General features: G+C 43.2%; 1 protein-coding gene across 3 annotated transcripts in view; it reads left to right on the plus strand.

The window, feature by feature from the left end:
• The first annotated feature begins 7,714 nt into the window (after positions 1-7,714).
• Positions 7,715-27,434, plus strand: part of LOC147622747 (uncharacterized) — a 115,221-nt gene continuing 95,501 nt past the window's right edge. For all 3 annotated transcript variants that reach the window (XR_015269496.1, XR_015269497.1, XM_086822377.1), the window contains exons 1-6: positions 7,715-8,278; positions 16,253-16,364; positions 16,673-16,752; positions 20,214-20,236; positions 20,393-20,474; positions 20,586-20,734. Coding sequence is in view for 1 of the 3 variants with exons in the window: in XM_086822377.1 (XP_086678503.1) it covers positions 7,838-8,278; positions 16,253-16,364; positions 16,673-16,752; positions 20,214-20,236; positions 20,393-20,474; positions 20,586-20,734 (887 nt within the window). In the remaining 2 variants the exon portion in view is untranslated. The remainder of the gene's footprint in view (positions 8,279-16,252; positions 16,365-16,672; positions 16,753-20,213; positions 20,237-20,392; positions 20,475-20,585; positions 20,735-27,434) is intronic.

The following is a 27,434-nucleotide window of genomic DNA, read 5'->3' on the forward strand; positions in this document are numbered from 1 at the left end:
CCTACTCCAGCAATCTCAACTACACCGATCCCTTTGGTAATTGCACTTTTCAATTATTCCACTTTCTACATCGATTCCATTTTTCGATGATTCCACTTTTTGATCACTTGATTGTATTTTTTGGGATCAATCGATTCCACTTCTTGGATCGTTGAGTCAACTTTTCGAATCAAATGATTCCACTTTCTTGGCTCATTTGCTTCCACCTTCAAGGATCATCCTATTTTAGTACTAATTTTCAACAGTTGTAGATTGTTCATCAGCACCCATAGTTGATATCAGTTCAAGATTTATTTTATCATCTTTCCTTCTCAAATTCTCCAGCACAATCAAGTATGGCCAATAACTCTACAAATGATTTTTTTGGTATTCTTTCTAAGGAGGATAAATTAGATGGGTCGTTGAATTACTCCCTATGGAGTTTTATGGTAAAAAAATGTCCTTGTTACAAAGGGCTTATGGGGTCATGTCAATGGTGAAAACCTCCACCTAGCATAATTACTTCTGCTACTCCTCAAAGGGATCAAACCTAGCAAACAAGCTCTTCTAATTACTACTGGACCAAAGAAGATGGGATTCACATGATGCTCAAGCTTTGGCACTAATTGCCTTATCAATTAAAAGGTATATTATTCTACACATTCGCTCTTGTAAAGCATCCATGCTTGCTTGGAGCACTCAAAATATTTTGTATCAAGCTAAAAAAAATGCAAGGATTCTCAGAAGGAAACTTAATAATGAAAATATCAAGAAAAGGGGTCTATGAATGAAAATTTAACAAAATTACAGGACTTGAGAGAGCAAATTCTCAATATCAATGAAGTCATTCCTGAAAAAAGGATATGATTAACATCACCCTTAACTCATTGCCTAAATCTTATCTGGATTTCAATACTTCCCTTCGGCTTTCTTTGAGCGGTAATGCAGCCCCTCTTACCTATTAAGAGCTTATTAGCCTTATTGTTGTAGGAGGCAAAATAGTCTAGAAAGAACACCAAAGAAGATTACTTGTTTACTGATATTGTAAGAAGCTCGTACATGCAATTGAAAATTGCTTCAAACTTCAAAATAAGGAAAAGAAGAAAAAGGAATCCAATAAAGGCTTCAACAGTTTTGTCTATAATAATAAGAGTTCCAAAGAAAAAGGACTCTGATGATATCGTTGTCCATTAAGACTTCTCACTAATGCTAGTTGTGGCATGCTAGGTTTGGCCACACTTGTATTGGTAGATCTTCCTCAACTTGATCCACCACCAATATATGTTTATGAAGGATGCATCCTTGGCAAACTTGCTCACCAACCTTTCCCAAAGAATGCAACAAATAGAGCTGATCACAATTCGCATCTCATACACAATGATGTGTGTGGTCTAATGAGGACTATTTCTTTGGGAAGAAACTTTGTTACATTCATTGATGCTTACATCAAGTATGGCTAGTCTTATCCTATGAAAGAAAAGTCATTGCTATAGTAAAAAATGGAATGGTGGATTTTGGTGAGTAGAGATATTATCTTTGTTGAGAACTTAGTTCAACCCATGCTTTTATGTAACAAACAACAAAATGTATGCTCATGCTCACATAACATCTTTAATACACTCCTACCTTAGCATCAATATATAACTCCTTATAAATCATAGCAAATGATTCATGGAGATGGTTAGATGGTTAGATGCATGGTTAGATATTATCTTTGTTGAGAACTTAGTTCAACCCATGCTTTTATGTAACAAACAACAGAATGTATGCTCATGCTCACATAACATCTTTAATACACTGCTACCTTAGCATGAGTTTATAACTCCTTATAAATCATAGCAATGATTCATGGAGATGGTTAGATGTATGGTTAAAGGTTAGCATCTTCCATATAAGTTTTGGATAGAAGCACTTATTTGTGCTGTGATGAACACGTGCCCCACTAAAGCTTTGAAAACTATCACTCCTTATGAGGCTCGATTCAATTGAAAAAAGGTTAAACAAATGAATGTTTTTGGTTGTTTTAAAGACTATCACTCCTTATAAGGCTTGGTTCAATAAAAAACCTAAGGTTGAACACATGCGTGTTTTTAGTTGTTTGGCATATGCACATGTGCTAGCACAAAGTAGAACTAATCTCAATGACAAGGTAGTGAAATGCATTTTTATTGGTTATAGTGCAGAAAGCAAAGGTTGTCGTCTCTACAATCCTCTCACAAAGAAAATTATTGTGAGTAGGGATGTTGCTTTTGCAGAGAATTCTGTCTATCCAATGATGGAATTCAATAATCATGCTTATGCCAATTCTTTGGAATTCAATAATCATGCCTATGTCAATTCTTTGGACATGTTTAATTGGTTATTACTTGTGGCAATCTCTGTTGATTCTCGACAGATTTTGCCTATTGATCCTTGTTTACTCCAAGGGGGGAATGCTCAAGGAATTGATGCACTAACTTCAAATCAGCTAGAAGATGCACTATTGATCCTTGTTTACTCCAAGGGGGGAATGCTCAAGGAATTGATGCACTAACTTCAAATCAGCTAGAAGATGTAGTAATTATCGAAAGATGAATAATTAATAAATCTAGGGTTATGCCTAGATGGGTTAGGAAAGCACCTTGCAAGATAGCAAATTGTCTGCTCCTTTGCAGAGTAGAACCAGATCCGATGCTCAAACCAATTCTTCAGCAACAAATATTGCTGAATTTGCATTTCTTAGTTCTCTACATGATGTAGATGAACCTGAGTCTTTTTAAGAGGCTCAAGAAGATTTAAATTGGGCAAAACTTCATGCAAGATGAAATTCATTCCATTCAAAAAAATGGCACTTGGGATTTAGTGAATCTACCACTTGGCAAGAAAGCTATTGGTACTAAGTGGGTTTTCAAAGTCAAGAGAGAGGCAGATGGATCTGTTGACAGATTCAAGGCCAGACTTGTTGCAAAAGGTTATGCCTAGTGTCAAGCATTTTTCTGAGTGGTATTTCGGGCTCGTGTATATACGAATGCATGGTGTGTGTGAAGAGCTTTGTTTGGGAATGCGTTGCCAGGTGTACAGTGTGGATGCTTTTGTTTTGAGGCTTGTGCAGGCCTGTCCGGAAGTGGTCCACGAGAGGTTCGCTGGAGGTGATATCAACCATTTGGCAGCTCTGAATTTGTGTGTGCGTCCCCAAATGGAATGGGCATTAAAGGCTGTATTTTGAATGTGTGTGGAAGGCATGGCAATTCAAAGGGTTAAGGACATATGTAGGACATGAGTGTGAATGAAGTGAGGGTGGCCATCTTAGGCAAAATAAAAAATATATATATATATATATAATATTAAATGGCCAAAAAAGAAAAGAAGACGTGGAGACTTATATGGCCGCCAGCGCAATACCCTCTAGAAGATGGCGAAGCTGGCGTCAGAGGTTAGTCGGCAGCCTGCAGATGAAGAAGTGATCGACCGCCTTGTTTTGAATGGGGGCTCGGGGGTGCAACTGCAGGTGTTGGTGGAGAGGTGCGCAGATGGGGTGTGTAGCCGTCGTGTAGCAGCTGGGGGTTCCCCCTTGTGAAGTGCAAACCAGCCACCGCAGGACAAAGCCGACGCAGAGGGGATGTAAGGGCGACGGGTTGGTGAGCTAAAGCCACCGCAGTGCTGCTGGTGGAGGCGCCGACGTGTGCGCTGAGGGGAGAACAGGACCGGCCAAAGAAGCGCTTGAGCGCAAGTGGTAGCTGACTGACGGTCTGCAGGCGAGGACAAAAGGGAGCCTCCCGTGTGAAGGCGAGTGGGCGCCAACGTGTGCGTGAAGTGCAGTGGCTGGTGTGGAGGGCACCAGGTATGGAAACGACGAGCTGGTGTAAAGAGAAGAGTGTGAAAAAAATGGGCTGGCGTGGTTGGAGCGCAGCCGTGTGTGGAGGGTGCAGCCGCAAGCATGTGTGAGGAGGCCGCCTTGTGGTGGTAACGCGGTGTGAAGGCAAGGGACCCATCAGAGTGGCTGACGGCGCAGAGGCTGGAGCGATGTGGTAGCTGGTGTAAGCAATGAAGGGCGAAGCTGAAGGAGCAGAGCTGGTAGATGGGGAGCCTCCCTAGTGAGGGGTGGCGCGGACAGGGCCATGTGGCATCAAAGGGAGCTGCTAGCGAGGACAAAAGGGAAGCAGATAAGCTGCAGGTAACAGAGGGCTGGTGGTGCCCCGTTCGTGTGTGTTATTCCAAGTTTGCGAGGTGGAAGGGCTGTAGAGGCAGGTTCTTTCTTCTTTTTTTCACCTCACACCTAGCAAGAGGGATTGATTATGATGAATCTTTTGCTCCCACTTCCCATATGACCACTATTCGTTGCTTTGGTAGTAGCCCATCATAGATGGAAAGTGCACCAATTGGACATCAAGACAGTGTATTTGAATGGTGACTTATAGGAAAAAGTTTATGTGGAAAAAGTTTATGTGACTCAAGTAGCTCAATTATTCCTAACCTTGTCAAGTATAGAAGGTGTGCAAGTTTAATAAAGCTTTATAGGGTTTGAAACAAGCTCCTACAGCTTGGTACCAGAGCTTGGTACCAGAAGATTCATGCCTATTTGACTGGACAAAGACTACAAAAAGCACTTTATATGTGAAAAAGGACAAGTATAAATTGCTTGCTGGCATTCTCTATATAGATGACATGCTAGTGATAGGCATTGATGAGGATTTCATTACAGCCTTGACCTTGTCTCAAATTTTAAGATGTCAAATCTTGGTCTTTTGTACTACTATTTGGGCACACCAATATGATGGTATAGTCAATACATTAAAGCATTGCTCAAGAGGTTCAACATCGAAAGTTGCAAACCTATCTCTACACCAATGGAACCTAACGTAAAATCGAGTCTGTAGGATTTCAGTGAAGCATTCGACATCACCACTTATGATCAAGCTATTGGATGCCTAATCTATTTGTGCAACTCACGACCTAACATCCAGTATCGCATGTCACAACTTCAAAGTTCATGCATTGCCCAGGTACTTAAGCATTGTGGCAAGTAGTTAAATGTATCTTCAGATACTTACAAGGTACTCAAGATCTTGGATTGCTCTATACCAAGGGGAGCAATTTAGAACTACAGGCCTTCAGTGATTATGATTAGGTAGGTGATTATGATACACGATAGTCTACATCTAGAAACTATTTCTTGAATCTTGGCAATTCATGCATATCTTGGCTAAGAAAGCAACCATTTGTGGCAACATCGTCCTATGACACTGAAGAGTAACATTCATTGTGACAGTTGAATGTGTATGGTTGAGAAGATTGATGGAGGATCTTTGTATCCTTTCAGATACCCCTACTCCTATTATCACCGACAGTCATAGTGCAGTGGTGGCAATTGCAAAGAATCATGTCTTTCATGCTAGGACCAAGCACATTGAAGTGAATTATCACTATGCTCGAGAGAGACTCCATGCTGAAGAGATTTATTGTAGTACACATGACAATGTGATAGATCTTTTTACTAAAGCTTTATCACATGAAAAGTTTGAGGATTGAAGTGCACTATCCCTATGTCAGAGAGAGACTCCATGCCAAAGAGATCAATATAATCTATTGCAGTACACATGACAATGTGGGAGATCTTTTCACTAAAGCCTCATCACGTGAAAAGTTTGGGCCCTTCCGTAAAGCTTTGGGCCTTTTCCCTTTAAGAGACTGATCTATAATCTTTGTATGAGGTCATGCACTTATACCATGGGCACTTTTGTCCCACTTGGTTTTTTCCCATGGCCATCCAAGTGTGAATGACTCCTTAGGGTTAGCTAGTATATAAGTAACCTCATCCTCAATTTAGGATTGCCGTTCACTTTGTACTTTACTATACCTAGAGCTCTTGCTCCTAGTGAACTAGCCTTCTACACACACACACACACACACACTCTCGTGTTATCTTTGATGTGTGAACTTGAGTGAGTGTGTATTTGCAACTTTGCTTTCATTCAAAGCTAACACTTCACTATCACAACAAGAACCTTATCACCAACTCCAACGAGCAACAATGAAGCATCCGAGTCTCTAGTTTCACAATTGAGATCTAGGAACTATACCTTGCCCTACCAAACCATTCAGGACCACATCGGCCATTGCCAAGCAACTACAGGTGGCCTTGGTGCATGAATTGACAAGAACAACCACATGCCCTTATTCCTTACACATGCCTGACCAACACGAGGCCTTGACCACATCGGTCATTTCCAAGCAACTATGCAGGTGTGGCCTTGGTGCATGAACCGACAAGCACAACCATGGGCCCTCGTTCCTTGTACAGGAATAACCAACTCACACAAACTCGAACATGAGGCCTCAAATCAAGCATCTTTTTGTCCCCACTACATCACATGCTGCCTCGACATGCTTCCTGACTCCAAGGGCCAACCAAACCCTACCTTTAATAGGTCTTAAAACACGTGGATTGGTCTCGTCATTGACTATATTATTCAACCATCCACACCTCTCCGGAATCGGTAGCTTCTATACCACCCAAACTTGGTAATGCAAGGAAACAGCCACCACCAAGAAGGGGAGTATGTTAAACACTTCACATGTTAACATGGTTTCACCCACTTGACCTACCATAAAGTGCTTTACCATCTCACCTGCATGTAATTGAAGCCCAAATCTTATAAGACGACGATGGACTTTGTAAAGTAGCCTTATCGTCCTCAGCTTAATGATAAACCTCATGTACATAGTTACTTAGGACTAGAACTAGTGCTAATGGACTATATCTAAGTTTTATCCAACCTAGTGTGAAAGCTAGTCATTTGTATATAAGTCAATTTTGATATTAAGCAATATACATTTATTCCCTTGCAATACTTGTTGGCTTGCCCTCTTCTTTAATCTTGCTTCGTTGTATGCTGTTGGATTCTTGCATGCTAGATGGGTTGCTTGCTTGAATAGGCTTGCTTGTTTGTAAAACTCTTTGGAGGGACTCATATGACGCTTTGCATAATCTAGCTAAAAACAATTGAGAGGAATTCGGGTTCAAACCTTGCTTGCTAGTAATTAATCTTTCGAAAAAAGGTATAGCTAAGAAAATCTGATTGGAGGAAGAAGCATGTTGGGAAAAAATACGTTTCACACATGGCAGTGGACGAGGAAAATCTTGAATGATTAGACATCTTTGAGTGGAATGTATGTGCATGCTAGCTGCATGTAACTTTGTAAAGTAGCCTTATTGTCCTCAGCTTAATCATAAACCTCATGTACATAGTTACTTAGGACTAGAACTAGTGCTAGTGGACTATTTCTAAGTTTTATCTAGCCTAGTGTGAAAGCTAGTCATTTGTATATAAGTCAATTTTGACACTAAGCAATATACATTTATTCCCTTGCAATGCTTGTCGGCTCTCCCTCTTCTTTAATCTTGCTTCCTAGTGTGCTGTTGGATTCGTGCATGCTAGATGGGTTGCTTGCTTGAATAGGTTTGCTTGTTTGTAAAGCTCTTTGGAGGGACTCATATATGACGCTTTGCATAATCTAGCTAAAAACAATTGAGAGGAATTCGGGTTTAAACCTTGCTTGCTAGTAATTAATCTTTCGAAAAAAAGTATAGCTAAGAAAATCTGATTGGAGGAAGAAGCATGTTGGGAAAAAATGCGTGGCAGTGGACGCGGAAAATCTTGAATGATTAGAGATCTTTGAGTGGGATGTATGTGCATGCTAGCATGCACAAGTGCTACCATGCCCCCCATACCAAATGATGGGCGGAGGAAGGGAGAGGTGTAGCACAACGGAGGTGGGCGGGAATCTATCCGATTTAGTTTGCATATGAGCACCAGGAGCTTGCTGTGGTGGTAGCTGTTTTAAATTCGATCGAGAGAGAGAGGCCTTCATCATCAATATGGCCTCTCTAAATCTTCTGGCCTTATCATCAAAAGGCTTCTTCAGCTCAGACTCCATTGCGTCTGCACCACCGTTGCTCGCCCACCCGTTCAAAACCAGACAGCTCCACAGCACGAGCGTCTCATGTTCACTTGGAGACCCCCTGGTCTCTTCTCCGATCGTTTCCGAAAAGCCCATCGCCCAATTGGTGCCCAATGGACACTCAGTGCTCGCCATCAGTGAATCCCTTGTTGAGCCTACGCTTGCACAGGGCTCTGAAGATTCTTTGGATTCTCCAAGAATCTACCAAGATTCTTATGATTTCCCAAGAACCCAAGATAGCTCATCTGATGAAGAGAAGGAGGCTGGCCTTTCATTCACTGTCTCCTTAGTGAAGGAGATTTCCAGACGACGCAATTTTGCCATCATTTCTCATCCAGATGCAGGGAAAACAACACTGGTAAGTGTTGCTGTGTGTGTGTGTGTGAGAGAGAGAGAGAGAGAGAGAGAGAGAGAGAGAGAGGGGTTTATAAACATCTTCCAGGGCCTAAATGCCCCACGAGAGCAATGATAAGATGGGCATAGGGCATCCCTTACAACCTAAACAAAGCAAAACAGTTGGAAACCTAAGAAGATAGTGGTCATGGATAAGTGGAATCCATACTCATGGATTGCCAGGAGAAAAAAAATGGTCCTCCCCGTGTCTGGGTGTGGCATTGCATGGACCGTGGTCTTTTCTGCTGAGCTTTGGGTCTCTTTGGCCCTCTAGCTTGTTGCTTTTCAATTCTTTGAAAGAAATATTCGGAACCTTTTTACAAAGGCTCTCCTCATCAATTTTCTAGTGAGGATCTTCTCGTGTGTGTGTACTCTTGAGCTTTCTCTTGTAATGACTAAAAAGTTATTTACCATTCATCCTCATGAAATTGCTCTGAAATTTCAAAACCTTGAGCATGAATTCCTGGGTTTTTCTTTACAGCTCCTAAAAATTATGATATATTGAGCTTTAACTTAAAGGCCAGTTTTGGAATGACGCAAGTTGAGTCTTTGCTGAGCTAGGTGTTTGATCAGACCTTTTGGAGTGGCTGAGCCGTCTCTTTCCAGCTTATTCCCTCATCTAGGAGGGTTCAGAATAGCTCAGATTTCATCTGCCATCAGGTCTTTGGTATGGTTGCTTCCTCGGCTATCTTCCTACAGATTGTCACCTTGCTCATTTAGTTCATGCTCTCTGAGGTTTACTTCCTTGAAGTGATCCCTTTCTTCCTCTTTGGATATCTTTCCTTCATTGTTTGCTCAGATTTCATCTGCCATTAGGTCTTTGTGTAAAGCTTTTATAGCTTTATTAACATGATTAAGACTTAATTAATAAACATAAGACAAATGCTGCAAGAAAGATTGAGTTGTTTGCATTGAGACAGGGACCTTTCTTAAATAGAGGCCGAAAGGGTACAAGTGAAGAGACACATCCTTGGGAAGGGGTGTGGCTCTTAAGTCAACGGTTATGTCCTTTGGACTTAGGGGTATGTCTTTTAATGAATAGACATGTCCTTTGATAGTGACCCATGTGTAAGGGTGTGACCCTTCACAGGTGTCATTTCAGTTAATAAGGGATTAAGGAGTAATTAAGGAGAGATTAGTCACAATCGTGACATTCCCTCCTACTTAAAATAAGACTCCGGCTAAGAAGAGATGGTTGTCTTTGACAGAATTTCCGAAGAAGTTCTGGATATTCTTGTAAGTCTTCATCACTTTGCCAAGTAGAGTCGGAATCATCAAGATCTCTCCATTTAGCCAAAAATTCTGTAGTGAGTTTATATCGTGTCTCTTTCTGTCTGACATCAAGAATTATCTCCGGAATTAAGAGTATGTGTTCATCTTCGATTTCTGGAACATAATCCAAATGATCTAAAACTGGAAAATCACCGTCCACAAACTTCTTGAGCCAAGAAATGTGGAAAGTTGGATGAATTCTATCCCAAGAAGGTGGTAACTCCAACTTATAACTGAGAGATGAGTTCTTCTTAATAATATGAAAGGGTCCATAATATCTTGGCGAAGCTTTGGGAAAACTGATTTCACTGTCTTGTATCGATGAGGGGCAATATATAATAATACCAAGTCTCCTTCTTGAAATTCAATGTGACGACGACGCTTATTAGCTGTGTGTTGATAGTGCTCTTAGACGCTGATCATCTTATCCTTAATCTGTAATAGAATATCTTGCATTTCCTGAATGAGGTGGTGTGCTAAAGTCACTTTATGTTGAAGAACAAAGTTGGCAGGAATAAATGGAGTATGGCCATAAGTTGCTTGAAAAGGTGTCATTCCAATAGCTGAATGATAAGAATTATTATAAGCAAATTCCACCAAAGATAAATATTCTTCCCATGAAGCTAATCGAGACTGAACGTAATGTCACAGCATTTCTTCCAGAATCTGATTAACTCGTTCCACTTGTCCATATGTCTGAGGATGATAAGCAAAGCTAAAGAGTAAATTTGTACCAAGAGACTTGAATTTCGAAGTCCAAAAATGTCCTGTAAACTTTGGATCTCGATCCAAAACTATAGATTTTGGCAATCCATGAAGTTTGAAGATATATTGTATAAACAGTACTGCAATATTTGAAGCTTGGGCTGCTTTCTTGCACGGGATGAAATGTGTCATTTTAGAAAATCTATCAACCACCACAAGAATCTGTTGCCTTCAGAAGAACGTGGCAATGAAGTGATAAAATCCAAACTAATACTTTCCCAGCGTTCATTGGGAACTGGAAGTGGTTGAAGAAGACCAGGTGAAACTTGTCTGCTAGCTTTCATACGTTGGCATGAGAGACACGCTGTAACAAACTTAATAACATCTTGCTTTATTTGAGGCCAATAGTATGTAGCTGTCAAAAGACGATAAGTCTTGTTGATGTCTGGGTGTGCAGCATAAGTGACCTGATGTTCTTTCACCAATACTCTTCGAACATGAGTATCATGAGGTACACAAATACGGTCCTGATAATATAATAAACTATCCACTATTGTATATGCTCCATAAATCTTTAAGTCGGAAGGAGTTGCATTCTGAGAATTGAGAATTCGAAATGCATTTCCAAAATCACGATCTGTTGAATAACGGTCCTTGAAACTTTGAGGTATATCCATTTCAACTGTAGAAATAGCCAAGACCGAAGCTGGCGGCATACGACTGAGGGCATCCGCAACCACATTGGTAAGACCAGGAACATACTCAATTGTCATATGAAAATTGGCTAAGAATTCGACCCAGCGTGCTTGCCTAGTATTCATAACTGGCTGCGTGAAGATATATTTCAAAGAATGATGATCTGTTTTCACCACTGAATCCGCACCAAGGAGGTAATGTTTCCATGCACGATAGGCATGAACAATAGCTAAAAATTCCTTGTCATATATCGGGTATCTTCCTTGAATTGCAGAGTGCTTATGACTGTCAAACGCAATAGCACGTCCTTGTTGCATTAAGACGGCACCAGTGGCAATATCTGAAGCATTTGTGTAAACATCAAAGGGGAGAGTAGGGTCTGGAATAGCCATGACAGAAGTTGTTGTCAAAGCTGTCTTTAAATTTTCAAAAGCTTGTGTTGCGGCTTCAGACCATTGGAATGCAAGAGCGGACTTTAGAAGTTCGGTGAGAGGAGCAGCTATTTCGGAAAATCGATGAACCTTTGTGTGATAGAAGTTGGCAAGTTTTAAAAAAGAAGGAACATCATGGATGTTTGTGGGAGTTGGCCAATTGACAATAACCTGTATTTTCTTTGACAATACCGTCTGCTGAAACAACATGTCCAAGGTATTCCAAGGATGTCTTGAAGAATTCACTTTTGCCTGGATTAATATAAAGAGCATTGTCTCGAAGCACCTAGAAAACAATCTTAAGATGTGCCTTGTGGTCTTTCATATTACGACTGAACACCAGGATGTCGTCAAGATAAATAATAACGAACTTGTCCAAAAAAGGACGAAAAAGATCATTCATCAGACTCATAAATGTTGTAGGACATTGGTTAACCCGAATGGCATGACCAGGTACTCGTAATGACCATATTTTGTGCGAAAAGCCGTCTTATATTCATCACCTTCGCGAATGCGAATTTGATGATATCCAGACTTAAGATCAATTTTGGAGAAGACCTTTGCATGGAGCAATTGATCAAACAATTCATCAATGCGTGGAAGAGGATACTTATTCTTGATAGTTAACTTATTAAGGGCATGATAGTCGATGCAAAGACGCATAGACTTATCCTTCTTTTTCACCAAAAGCACTGGAGCTCCAAAAGGGTTTTTACTTGGTCGAATATGTCCTTTCTCCAAAAATTCAGTAAGTTGTCGCTGTGTATCTCCTGAGATTCCGTAAAAGAAACTCAATATGGAGCACGAGTAGGCTGAGCACTGCCAGGAAGAATATCAATAGCATGGTCAACGAGGTGGGAGAACCGCAGGAAGCTCCTGAGGAAAAAGATCCAAGTATGGAGCAAAGAAAGGTTGCCTGAGATACATCACCTTTGTATCTATGTCCTCGGGAGGGTCGTTGGCTGAATAGACCATTAAAAGTGCTGAGGAACAACCACTCTTGCGGATCCACCGTTTCACTTGAAGAGCTGAAAGGGTTGGTGCAGAAGGTTGGTCTCTGATTCCTTCGAGAGCCACAAGCATACCATTTTGAGCAAGTTGTATAGAATGGTTCCGGAAACTGATTAGGGGATCATATTGATACAACCATTCTTGACCAAGGATCATATCATAATGTGCCAAATTCATGACTTGGAAATCCAATTTGTCACGATAGTGCTGAATTCGAAAGGAGAGGTGTTTGGCAATGGTGTTACACGAGGATGTGGAACCATCGGCAAGCTCTACTTCATAAACAACAGTACTTGGAGAAGTCCGAATCTTCAATCTTTGAGTCAAGGTGGTTCCCACAAAATTATGAGAACACCCACTGTCAATGAGCACTTGAATAGGGTGACTGGAAATAGAACCTTGAAGAACCAAAACCTGAGTAGACCGTTGAGGCAACGGTGAAGAGGTAGTTTGTGCTGTAGCAGTAGCGGTAATTACTGAAGCATGTGCAATAGCATGGTGATTAACTGCACGCTTTCCTTTGTCAGCAACTAGGGATTTCTCCTCAGAAGTGGGGGGTTCGGCATTAGAATTCTATCGATGGGTTGGTCTTTTGGGGTACTCAAACCAATGATGAGGTCCATTACAAATTGTGCACAATCCCGTCTTTTGTTGATCCCGTCCAGAAGGAACAGTAGAAGGACGAGGATTGCGAGATTGGTCACGTCTTTGGTCCCGTCCACGATCCGAACTGCGTGGTTGGAAGGAGTGAGAACGTCGGAACCGAAAAGAGGACGATCCTTTTGATCGGCGAGGGTGTTGAGAATTATTCCATTGGGGATTAGGTCGGGAGGTAGAAGAGCTAGATCACTCTTTGCAACTATCTCGGCTCATACGAGATCCATTGGCTTTCTGCAAGTCATTAGCTCGACCGGAAGAGGCCAGATTTCGAGAATTAATGTCTGCAACGCGCTCGGCATATCGTATGGCATCGGCAAGATCGACAGGGTTATATTTCTGAACATCGGCACGCAGTGTGGGATTAAGCCCTTCAACGAAGGCATGAAGTTCGTCCGCTAGAGACAAAGAATCAATCTCCAGTATCAAGTTGGTGAAGTGGGAGATATAAGAGGCCAAGGAACCAGTTTGGTCCAAATGGCGTAAGTGAGTACGGGCTTGGAAATCCGCATTGGCAGGTATGAACTGCTTACGGAGGACCCGCTCGAAATTTTCCCACGTTGTAACCATTTTTCCAGCGTGCTGTCGTCGTTGCCACCATAATAAAGCAGTGTCTTTGAGGAGGGATACTGCAAAAATCACCTTTTTGGAGTCAGAAAGGGTCATGGTTTCAAAGTATAACTGCAATTTGTAGAGCCATTGGTCTAAGATGCGCTTATTGCGCTGACTACCATAAGAGTCAGGGGGTTTAATTTCCAATTTCTTTGTTTTACTGGCTTGTAAAAGACGATAAAGAGTTTTAAGCTCGTCGCCTTCTATCTCGGAAGGAATGACGTCTTCGTCTGCTGGTACTGTTGTTGAAACATCTGCTGCTGGTACGGAACTTGTGTAGGAGTGGCGATCCGTGTGGAGCTGCTGGATCTGAGAGGCCAAGGATGCCATAGACTCGTGGACTTGCTGTTGGAACTGCTGTTGGAGTTGCAACAAAGCTGACTGCCATTCCGGAGGGGCTGGTATGTCAACAGGTTCTGCCATGAGAGGAGATGTTGATGTAGAGGCTTCAGGGTGATGAGGCTCTGGGGGTTTTTGCTGCTGATGACGCCGGTGGGTCTAGTAAGAACCATCGGCTGGAGGGTGCGGCATCTGGAAATCCCGAGAGGAGAGGCTACGTACTGGTGAAGTGGCTATAGACCATCCAGTATAGTAAGGGCGATCCTCTGGGACTGGGCTCGCACGAGAGTGTGCTATTGGAGAAGAAGGTACAGGGGTAGGGGCAGCTACTGGTGTCAAGGGTGTATACTCCGGTGTAGAGGGGCGCACCGTGAATGAAGATGGATGAATGTCCTCAGAATAAGTGCAATATTCATGAAAAATGATGCTACGCTCGGAGAGGATAGCGCCCAGATAGGGATGACGCCTGAGTATAAAACAATAATGATCCAGATCCTGTGCAGAAGTACGAACACGGATCACCCACACGTTGAATTCTCGAAGGTGAGAAGTCGGTGTGGCTATTTGTATGCGGTAATGAGTGGGCTGGAAAAAGGGGGGCACACTCACTGGAACAGGGGCTGGGATTAGTGAAGAAACACGGGTAGGAGAGGGCACTATGGACTGAGAGGGTGTATCTTGTAAATAACTGAAGTCATAGGTTTCCTCTGCCACCATAAGCCGTCGGAGAAGAGGGTAATGTGTGTCCACATGATCGGAGAGGTGCTTTGATCCCGTAAAAAAGGGTATTGGCCCGGAGGAGTGGAGAGCCCGCAAAAGAATGAAATGGCGGGTTGCTGATATGTTAATACTCCACATTATGTGAAATGTGTATACTCAAGAAAATGGAAAGATCACACTTGAAGGAGGTTGCCATAATAAATAGTATCGCTGGAGAAGAAGCACCAAGGTAGTAGCCGTCAAGCCACGGAGAACACCAACTACACGTGGCTGGTCCAAACACCAACATAGACCGCAGGAGCCTAGCAATGAAGAAGGCTGCTTTCGAGGAAGGGAGGCGGCAGCAAGCTGGCGCGCAGGAGACCAAGGCAAGCGACGGCGAGCGCGTGGCTGAAAACGGCCGCAAGGGTGGCGCCGTTTCGTAGGAGCCCGTAAGGTAAGTTTATGGGTTTTTTTTTTAACATTGTGGGTTAATCAAGAGTTGAAAACCTGTGTGTGATATGCAAATTCTGCATAAGCTCCTATACAATCTATCCTCTAAACCCAAGCCCTTGATCTGCCAACAGTTCTAATGGCATACCAAAACTTGCACAGATGTCTTTAAAAACAAATATGGCCACCTCTTTAGCAGTAACACTCTTCACACATCTAGCCTTAGCCCACCATCTAGTCAGATAGTCCACTCGAGTCAAGATGTAGGTCTTGCCCCTAGGAGTTGTGGGCAAAGGACCAATTGCATTTAAACCCCACTTTTCAAAAGCTCGATATGATACAATGGTTTTTCTTAACTCATGATGCAACACCCTCCTGCCTTGTTTCTAACAGGGCTCACATCTTCTACACAAATGCTGCAAGAAAGATTGAGTTGTTTGCATTGAGACAGGGGCCTTTGTTAAATAGAGTCCGAAAGGGTACAAGTGAAGAGACACATCCGTGGGAAGGGGTGTGGCTCTTAAGTCAACGGTTATGTCCTTTGGACTTAGGGGTGTGTCTTTTAATGAATAGACATGTCCTTTGATAGTGACCCATGTGTAAGGGTGTGACCCTTCACAGGTGTCCTTTCAGTTAATAAGGGATTAAGGAGTAATTAAGGAGAGATTAAGAGAGTTAGTCACAATCGTGACACTTTGGTATGGTTGCTTCCTCGGCTATCTTCCTACGTATTGTCAGCTTGCTCATTTAGTTCATCCTCTCTGATGTTCACTTCCTTGAAGTGATCCCTTTCTTTGTCTTTGGATACCTTTTCTTCATTGTTTGCTCCTCATATTCTTCCTGTTGCTCTTTCATCTTCTTGATCCATGTGCTTAAATTGTTCTTGAAATTGATTGGTTATGTTGTGTGTGAGATCTCATTTGGAAAGAGTGCCATGTACCTTTCTTTGGTCCAAGAGGGCCAAATTGCACCGAGAATAGGTTGTGAAAGTGGCTTTAATCTCATAGTATGCTAGGCATCAAAGAAAAGTGTGCCTCTTGGTCATGCCATTATCTTTTGCGTAGACAGAGAAGCTATTGCTTTATGGTGGGGCCATACATGAGGCTGGTGCTGTCAAGGCCAGAAGAGCAGCTAGGCACGCCACATCCGACTGGATGGAACTTGAGAAACAAAGAGGTATGAATTTTGAGTAGTTTGATTGACATGTTCTATGAATACACGCATAAATGCACATGCACACATGCATGTGCGCGCGCGCGCGTGCACACACACACACACACACACACACACACTCAACGCACCCATGTGCCCACATGCACACACATGATCTGCCAAGTCTAAGCTTGAGTATATATTTTCATGACATGACTAATTATAAAAAATCCATATTTTTTCCCACATTTCTTTCTACACCAGTATGCATGCTAGTTTGGTGCTGTATTGTTGTGTGTGACTAGTGTGACTTTTTACTTTTGTGCTTTCAGGTATTTCCATCACATCTACTGCTCTGGTTTTTGAGACAGAAGGCTATCAAATTACTCTGCTTGACACTCCTGGGCATCAGGTCTCTCTCTTTCTCTCTCTCTCTCTCTCTCTCTCTCGTAGGTCATTTTGGCCTTCTGAAGACGTTAATATATCATTTCATTTCTCGTGCATGCACGCGCGGGCGTGCTTGCTTGCTAATAATAACAAGCATATATATGTGTGTGTGTGTGTGTGTGTGTGTTTGTTTTGGATTAGATGAAGTTTCCTAGATATTTAATACTAAACATAATGTCTTACTCCAGGAGTGGTTACCTCTGACTTTTATTTGACATAACTTGATTTAAGGGTGTCCAACTTCAGAGCATTCTTCAGAGCTGCATCACTATACTTGATATTGATTACTGATGCCCCTAACATAGCACCGATACCCCTTAAATTGATCACCAATGCCCCTTATATTGATTGGGGATGCTTCTTATATCAATTTCTAGTACCTTATTTAAGCTATGGAAGATGGCCATCCATTTGTATAGCATTTGAGCACTTCTAGATTTTTCTTTAAGTATTGGCTGGCTCTTGCTATTGCGCTGCATTCCCTAGCTAGGGATGGGGTTTCAACTTTTCTTTCATTTGGGTTTTCTTAAGTTTTGCTACATGCCATTCTGCATGTTTTATTACATTAATGTAAGAGGGGATGGGTGGGGGCATCAAAGGCATCGTGTGAGGCGCCTCCTAAGTCAGACCAGGGTTGTGAGGCATTTGGTGAACCTGGTTTTAAAAACATTTGCTGAACCTGGTTTTAAAAACATTCCATAAATATTTCACAAACATTTCGTATTTTCTCAAAACGTTTCATACCTTTCGGGGGGGAGGGAGGGGGGATTGAAGTTTCAGTGTTGGCCCACAACCTCTATAAATTGTATGGAGCATGCAATATTTGCGTAAATTTGTTATTCATCATCATAAAAACCAAATACTTTGCATTTTGAAACCTGAATTGTGATTTTTGATTCTCATTGAAGATTCAAATAGAGTTACAAATAGAGAGTCTAGAACCCAAACTTCACTACACAGTGTCTTTGAGGTGGGTCTTGTTGAAGACATCACTTGCAGGCACTCGATGAGGATGGCCAGTGTGCAAAACGAGAAGCAATGCACGTTTTCCTGGTCATTTGTATGGGGCAGGATGTTATTTGATAGCGACCCCAATATATATTTCTTTTAAATGCAGTTTAAAAAACAAGCATGAAACATTCGAGAAGGTATGAAATGCGTTTCATTGCAACCTGTGAGAGTTCCTGGAAAAGATCCACCTCTATGGGCATTGTCAGCCAAATGCACCATTTTACGGTAGGGGGAACATTGGCGAAGCCTGGAAAACTGGATGCACTGAATGAAGGTGGGTGAAACTCCCTGGTTGGGGATACTTGCTTTGGGGCTTGTCCAAGAAAGATACTATTAGGAGTTTCCACCACTTGGCCTATGTGGTAAATGATAAGCTGGGAGAAGGTCGTGGGAAAGGGCTGTTCACGTTACCGAGATCAGGGTGAGTCACGTGAGAAGCCATCGGTCCATCCTCCACTGTGCTGTAGACGCATTGCACAATGTGCGGGGGGGTGTTTTTTGTATAAAATTGACAGCCAAGACCTTGGAGTTGAACTCATTGTAGGGGTTTCCACCACTTGGCCTACGTGGTGAATGATAAGCTGGCTGTTCACGTCACCGAGATCAGGGTGAGTCACGTGAGAAGCCATCGGTCCATCCTCCAATGTGCTGTAGACGCATTGCACAATGTGAGGGGGGGGTGTTTTTTGTATAACATTGACAGCCAAGACCTTGGAGTTGAACTCAACGAGGGACCCGTTAGGTAACTAAACATTCGTAATGCGCCCCCATTCGGTGATGAGGGTAGGTTGTCTCCAGGTGGCCTCTGGCTGATTTGCTTCCCGTGATCGTGCCAATAAGAATGATGGATTCTAGTGTTACAACCCAGGTAGAAAGAAGTAAAGGTCCGCCTTTGAAAGAATGCTTTTGAGTGTCCCAAATGCCTCCTCACCTTTTCCTCAAAGTTAAGTGATCAGTCGTCACTGCCCTTTCTTACTAGCCTTCAGGTAGGCAAGGTTTGATACATGAAAAATTTCCCAATTTTTTTGTGGATGTCAATGCTTTTAGAGCACCACCTTCTGATGCTTCCTCTCCATCTTTTTCTAACACTTTCATTCAACGTCTCCTATCCATCTTTTTCTGCTAGAATTGCTAGATTAAGGGAGATTTGGTTTTATGGCTTTGAAAAAATTGTTCAGTCTTCATGGTTTTGAAGAAGCTTCTATAAGCCAAGTTTATATAGTAAGTAGTAACAATTTAAAAATCCTCAATTGCCCAAGATACCTTAGAATGAGTATCTTTCTCTATGCATTCTTTTAACTTTTTTTTTTTTTTTTGGACTGGCCTTAGGCCCAAGATACTCCCGTAGTTACTGATTTTCCACCACTCGTAGGCGCTTAATTATCTGCCCATAGGCGATGCCGCCAAGGAAACACCAAGGGTTGTTTTGAACCTAGGACCTGTTGGTCCTAGGCAAACACCTTTACCAAACACCTTTACCAAACACCTTTACTACTTGAGCTATCACCTCATAGGCAAACACCTTTACCAAACATCTTTACTACTTGAGCTATCACCTCATTGGCGCATTCTTTTTACTCTTATCCATATCAGCGAAGTGATTCATGTTACATATAATAAACATAGGAGTACTGGGGCTCTATGTTACTGTCAAACCTAAAGAACAGCTTTTTCTTGCATCAAAAAACAAGTTCAAGAATTAAAAAAAGTTCATAGCAGAAGTTTTTTGCCCAAACATCTGAAACCTTTATTGCTATGGTGAAGAGGATGGAAGTAGAGATGGGGGATGTGATGCATGCATAGGATGGATAAAAGTTTCTAGAAGTAAGGTGGCCTAACGTTCTTCATCACATGTCTTGCTAAAAGTCAATGAAGCATGGGTAGGTCTATGCAGCCATAACAATGTAAGAGGGGCTCAAAATGCATGTTGGGTGTACTACACGGCCTGTAAGCACCTGTGAGTCAGAATTTATTGATCTGCTTCGTATATGTTCTGCTATGAATCTGTCCTTAATCCTAGGCCAGTACCAATTAGTTATATTGCTCATATTTTTTTATCCTTTTTCAGCCTCAAAATTAACAAGGTAACCGGGTTGCCATAGTACACATTTCTTTAAAAAACTCCTTATAATCTTTTCTCGTGCCAGCCAGTGAAAATTCATTCATCACACTTTTTCTTGGAAGTTCAGCATATCATGGCTTCACTTATTGCCTTTGTTTAGAAGTGACCTGAAACCTTGATACTTAGGGTGTTGTGCTTCTGTAACTGGTAAAAATGATATTGTTTAAACTCCCTGTGGTTCATGTGTATGAGATACCACCTTTTAGCGTGTTTCATGTGTGTAGGATGTCATCTTGGTGAAGCTTTATAGTGATGATCGCTTGTAATGAGGCTTGTTTGGTCTTCATTTGCAGGATTTTGGCGAGGATACCTACCGGTATGATAGCCTTTATCCAAAGGCATACATTTATCTTTAACTATTTTCCATATGGCACATGTCGCCGTATCATTCATTTCCTTTCAAATTCTTTGTTTTTTGCAATGCTTGGAGCTTTCTAGGCTGACTGAGTGGCTATTTTGGAGTTGAGGTCAGTACTTTAGCAGCTGCAGATAATGCAGTCATGCTGGTAGATGCAGGAAAAGGTTTAGAACCACAAACAAGGAAGCTATTCGAGGTCGGCCTGTTTTCTAATTAGATATTGAAAGTCGTAAGGGAAAAAATTGAAGTGGCATCTTTGTGGTTGGCAATTATTTGTGGTGTTTCAGCTTTTTGTGTATTGCGATAGGTCTGTCGAATGCGCAAACTTCCCATATTCACGTTCATTAACAAGATGGATCGCCCAGCACTACAGGCATTGGAATTACTGGATGAAATAGAGAAAGAATTTGAGCTTTCCACCCATGCAGTAGACTGGCCTATTGGCTCTGGTGACAGGTTAGTTTTTTTCCCCCCCAAGATAGGTCCTTCTATTAGTCAAAAGAAAACATATGCATAATGCAGACTATAATTCTCAATAGAGGCAGCAAGATACAAACGAGCCCAAAGAATAGGAGGTCTGTTTTTTTTGAGAGTCGTATGTATGTATATATATTATGTGAATACATACACACACATATATGCAGGAAAATTAATAATTTGCAAATAAAATTGTTAGCCACCAAGGGGTGCAAACAAACAATCCTGCTCACATGCAAAAAGGAGAGAGAGAGAGAGAGAGAGAGAGAGAGAGAGAGACTCGAGAGAGAGAGAGAGGGAGAGATTATACTACTGTCTTCTGAGGCCAAATACGGCATATGAGAGCCAACATGCAACGCACATATCTATACAAAGAGTAACGAAAGAATGAAAAAACAGCATCTAACTATGTTAGGGTTGCATATACATATGTACACACAGTCCCTTGCCTACCTAATCTACTGATGGCTATTCTATCCTTGGAGACTTTTTGCATGACTGCTACACATGCACGCATGTGCACACACTTTTTTTTTTTTTTTTTTTTTGGGGTGAGAACCATTGTTTCATTATAAAGGCAATGTACATTCATAGCTGCCCCAACATGTGTAGGCATATGCTCACTTATGGTAGTGCTATGTGTGAACAGGGCTTAACCAAGGGCACTTTTTCCCATGTGGTTTTTCCCCTTGGATATCAAGTGTGAAAGGACACTCTACATATAATATTTTGCACTTCTATATTATATGGATGTGACACACATGCAAGGGTTGACTTGCATTTTGTTGCTACCACACTTTTGGCTCTCTCTCTCTCTCTCTCTCTCTCTCTCTCTCTCTCTCTCATTACATGGGGAGGCGGAGATGGAGTTGATTTAGCAGGTACCTCAGAAGATATTATGCTCTATGCTGATGATATTGTATTAGTGTCTGAGTCTCCAGGTGGTCTACAGCAGCATCTACATGCACTCGATGATTTCTGCACACAGAGGGGTCTTACTGTGAACCTTGGGAAAACCAAGGTTATGGCCTTTCATACATCGAAACAGGGCAGGAGTCAGCTGACATTCACTCTCGCAGGACGCCAGGTGGAGGTGGTGACATCATACGTGTACCTAGGGGTTACCTTCTCTGCAGCAGCAGCCACACGCTTCACCATGGGTTTAGCAGCCAGAGCTAGATTGACACGGGGATATGCAGCATTGGCTATGCTAGAGAGACAGTGCCACCAGGCGCATTTTCAGGAGCCTCGGACAAAGGGGTGGCTATTTGACACATTAGTCACACCGGCATTGATGTATGGAGCAGCGGTATGGGCGCCAGGCCTTGCTACCCATTGGTGGACACAGATAGAGAGACCACAGGCTCTCATGATGGCACGCATGATACGCAGCAAACCGTCAGTACCTCATGACATTATCCGAGCAGAGTTTGCTGCACCTCCTATGATGGTAGAGGCCATATTTCAGACTATATGCCTGCTAGACAGATTCAGAGAGATGCCACAGGACAGATTGTCATACAGAGCTTGTGAGGCATCTAGACAGCTGGCTGAGGCAGGAGACAGAGGATCATGGTATGCACAGGTCACACATTGGTTCTCACAGCATGGCCTAAATGGATCATCTACCACCATTCCAGTATGACAGGGATGCACCACATATCCGTCTCTCTCATAGTGAGAGGAACAGAGTATTGAGACAGGATCTATGGCAGCTCTATACACGAGAGACATGGATATCGCCTACATAGCCTCTTCCACCGAAGATGCTATACTACAGAGATCACTTCATGAGTATCACCGATGATGGATTTATAGAGAGGCCTAGATACATGGAGGGCTTTTTACCACACGGCTCCCGAGTGGCTATTGGTCAGCTTAGAGTTTCATCACACCGATTGGAGATTGAGACTGGCAGAGCAGCACGGATCTCCTGAGAGGAGAGGGTATGCAGATTGTGCAGAGAGGAGGTGGAGAGTGAGGAGCATTAGCTATGCAGATGCAGAGCATATACAGCCATCAGAGAGAGATATCCCATCCCTACGCCAGATCTTTGAGGCAGCTCCCCAGCGCATACTGGGGAGATTCATTCTAGACATACAGCGCCACAAAGAGACATTATTACAGGCTCAGATAGCTCCAGAGGGGGGCAATAGACACAGATTACTACATTTTTTCAGAGATCCATCCCCCTCCCAGCCCCTACACGGCAGGGAATTACTCTCCAAAGAGCAGAGACACTTAGAGCCTGCAGGAGACAGAGGACACCTGGCTTTCGGACACCACGCCTATACCAGAGAGAGATGATAGAGATCAGAGCTCAGTTTCACAGAGAGGGTGCGGAGCGACTGGCTCGCTTCAGAGCACACCCAGGCATGTTCTTCAGGGAGCTGTGGACACCCCCTTCACTGATGTATACCATTTTATACCCCCAGTATGGTACAAGATGGAGCTAGCTAGGTTGCTTATCATGATTGTATACTCCATGCATATAGCTTTGCATTCTCCTAGTAGTAGAGCTCCATCCCCTTCACCACTCATTGTACTTATTGCACACCCAGATTCAGCTTTTTAGTTCAGTACTTTTTCATTTTGTTGGGATGATAGAGGATACCCCATACAGGTACTCCGATTTGTCTCATAGGCCGAGTTCGGTCTTTTGGAAGACGTTAATAAAATCTTTCTTTCTTTCTTTCTTTCTCTCTCTCTCTCTCTCTCTAGCGCCTACCTTCTGCCAGCCCTCAAGTTTTCAAAGTTCAAGCAACTCTCTCCAGCGCGTTTGCACCTCCAGCGCCTCGCCTTCGCACCTCCAGCGCCTTCTGCGCCAGCCCCTCGTCTCCCTGCCCTCTCTCTCTCCAGCGCGTCGCCTGCGCGCACCCTGCCCTCTCTCTCTCCAGCGCGTCGCTTGTTAGTCGCGCCCCACTCAGCCCATACCTTGCGCGCCCCCCTGCACCTGTAGCTGAGCATCTTGTAGGTCCCATTTTCTGAGTGTCCCCAAAGGGGAGAGGGTACTCTTGAGGGGAGACTCGTTCCACCAACAGCCCTCTCCTTTATCAGCAGCAACACATGGAAAGTAAGAAGTCTTTTGCCTCAGTCACCGCTTCACGATTACCGCCCATTCCTCCACCCGTGAGCAAGCCGACACCATGGGAAGCCTACCTCATGCAAGAACTGAAGAAACTCCAGGGAAAATTAGCAGCACTGAAACACGAGACCATCAAGAAAGATGAACAAATCAACGAACTGAAAGTGCAAGTGCAAGCCATGAAGACGAAGCAAGAGGAAGCACGAGAAGGACCCATACCTACAACACTACAAACAGAAACGACAAACCATGTTTCAAAGGTAAATTTAGTTAACTCACAACATTTTGTTAAAGAAGTCATATCAGCGGTCAAAGAAAAGGAACGAATGGAAAGTAACAAAAAGGTAATCAAAGTCGGTGGTCTTCCTCAAGGCTGGGATAGGACAGACATAGCTCCAGAGCTTCAAGAAGACTACATATTAGATACAGATGTACTTACAGCACAACTGAGCAAAGTAGTCCCCTTCGTGGACTTAGGAGACCCTATCTCTATTATAGGTACACAGGAAAAAGTCTCCTAAATGGACAACAATGAGAAAATAGCAGTGATGAAGCAAACAAGGTCTCTCCAGGGGACAAAGGTATGGATAGCTGATGAACTCACCCCGCTACAACTCAAGAACAGATCGGCAGAGCTGAATAAAGTTAAAGAAGCAAGAAAGAATGGAAAATGGGCAGTATACAGAGGAGGGCAAGCAATCATTAAAGAATTCCGTACCCCACCTCCCTCAAGAGCAAATCCATCCATGGATGAAATATAGCTATTTTTATTTTGAAACTCAATTTTGAACTAGATGCAATAGAACCCATTGTAATTTAAACTCTTAAGAGTCTTAAGAGTTCATTTTGAGTTATTTTTTTTTCCAGTTTTATGCCTCTTTGGCATCGATACCCAGAGTGGAATGTAAATGGATGTACCTGATCTGTCCCATAGGTCGGATTCAGCCTCCCGTGGTCGTTAATATAACTTTCTTTCTTTCTTTCTTTCTCTCTCATTTTTGTGTGAGCTTCTTCTTCTTGCACCTAACCTTAATGTGCAGGTTTCTGTGTGTGCGAGTGTGTAAGTCCAACACCAACAATTGGTATTAGAGCTCTGGAGGTTCTCAGTTTTTGGAAATTCAGTCTCTGCAGTTTTCTATGAATTTCCGTCGAACAGATCTGTCGCCTGTGGAATTCCGTCGTCGGAGCCAGTCCGTCCGTTGTCTGTTTCTGTCCAGAACTCTGTTCTGTCCTCTGCTCCGCCTAGAACTGGCGGCACTAGTGTGGAGAGGACCGCCACCGCTCACCTCACAGGCGGCGCCCCCCACTCCTGCTGCCACAATCGACCGCGCTACTGCCCAGCAAACCGCTACCGTCGTTTTCCGCCTCCTGCTCACGGTGGCTGAGCTAGTGTGGGGACCTCCGTCTCCTCCTCGCCCGCTGGCTGAGCTAGTGTGGGGACCTCCGTCTTTGCTCCAGTCGACCTCCATGTGCGCTGGCAAGTTCGTGGAGGCCTACAACGCCCATTGTCCTGCTCGTCGGGCGGAGAGCATCCTCGCCTGCACCCTCTGCCCGGCTGACATCGTACGGCCTCCAGCTCAGTCCCGCCAACTGTACCTGCGCCGGCCAGCTTCCGTACTGCCCGGGTGATGCCTATGCCTTCGTGTACTGCGCGAGTGACACCATAAGTACTGTCCTCACCTGCAAGTACCTTTGCTTCAGATTTATATATATATATATATTTTGGGGGTCTGCCGAAATTCCCCTTTGCCAGGAAAATTGGAAAATTGCAGGTGGTACAGGGTTCAGATAATTTGGAGGATTTCTTGATTTCTCAATTTGATGACAAATTGGACAAATTGGACATGCTGCTTTGCTTAGAATTTGGGAGTTTTCCAAATTGAGGTCAAAATCAGCAAATTGAGCCTCTTTCAGTTCCAAAAATTTGGAGCTTTTGTGAAAATTGGCCAATTAACTGCACATTGAAGCAATTGCAATGTATAAAAATTGGGGCTCTTCAGATTGGAGCATGTAATTGGGGATTACAGCAGTGATTTGTCGCATATGTATACACATTGTGTGTAATTGGACAATTTGGTGCAGGTTTACACTTGCTTTAGTTTGCAGGCAAAAAATTTGCACAGGACATTTGGTTGCCTGGCAGTGCACATTGGTGCTTGGTTTTCTTGCAGGTGTATTTTGTTGACATGGCTCAAAATGCTACAGATGTATTTGGTGTGCTCACCTAGGAGGACAAGTTGGATGGATCTAACTACTCCCTCTGGAGTTTCATGATCCGTAATTTGCTGGTAGCCAAAGGGCTTTGGGGTTGTGTGTGGTGATGACACACGCCCACTTACCATACAGCTAGTAACGCCTCAAAGGGGAGGTGCTCAAAGAGCTCCTGAGATAGAACGTGCTCCCACACAAGAGCTGTGACATGTGAGGTCTTCGACCGTAGTAATCACAACCTTAGTCTGACTAAACTGCACTTAATGATGTTTAAGAGATAGACAAATATGTGTCAATGCAATGCAGCTATATTAGATGATGAATGCGTTTACAATGAGATCTAAATAGATCTATGATACTGAATATGCTGCCTATATGCTGAATATACTGCTGTCCCACTGTCTTTCCCTTGTCTCCTGGGAAGGAAACGCTGAAGGGATGGCTTTGGGACTGAAGCAATGCTGATGTGATGCTGAAAACGCAGATGTTCTCCTGTTACCTGGGAAGGAAACGGTGAGGAGATAGATGCGTTTGCTGAATATGATGGATTGAATGCTGATGCGTGGCTGAATATGCTGCTCCCAAGGCTTCCTGGAGGAGAAACGCTGGATAACACTTTGTTGAATGCTCTCTTGTGAGATGTGATGATGTGCTTCTATTTATATGAGGGAACAGGTGCTGGTCAGCCAGCTTGGCTGCAGTCGGCCAGATGCAAAAAGCCCACGACTGTCATAAAATACCATAAATGTCATAAAAGGGTACAAACGCTAGTCGGCTGATGTATACATGCTGTTGGCTGCCTCCACAAGCCCCAAATGCTGGTCTATATGGCTAATGTGATGCTACCATGCTGAATCCAACCCATACCATGTGGTTTCATTTAAATGCTTGAATAATGCCTGATAAATCCTGATGATGTTTATGATGCCATGTCACTGTACATCTGAATGGTGTGCACGTGACATTCCCCGCTGCTAAACTGTTGCTGGGTGGTATACGTGGCAACCTTCGACTCCTCTAGTGATCCTTCTCCTCCGAACCACTGCCCGTTCTGTCCTTTGCTGCCGGGACTGAGGTCGTCTGCAGGAGTGAAATCTTTTGAGCCAAGACTCTATGTACAGCGGGAACTGAATGGCAAATGCTGCTAAAACTGCTTGGAAATACCTGAGTCACCCCTGACCTATCTCTGGAAACCTTTCACCTACCATCTCCGTCGTTCCTGAAGCTCTGAACCTCCTGACGCGATGTTGGAGCAAACTTCCGTCTTCTGTGGAAGAGAAACCCCTTGCTGCTGCCAGTTGAAGCCCAAAACTTATGTCCTCCTTTGATGATGGATGTCATTCTTCCCCAGAGAGTTCATGGGTAAACATGTATGCCTTGCAG

The sequence above is a fragment of the Cibotium barometz genome, chromosome 28 (assembly GCF_041138505.1).
Source record: "Cibotium barometz isolate CiBa-2024 chromosome 28, ASM4113850v1, whole genome shotgun sequence".
NCBI lineage: Eukaryota > Viridiplantae > Streptophyta > Polypodiopsida > Cyatheales > Cibotiaceae > Cibotium > Cibotium barometz.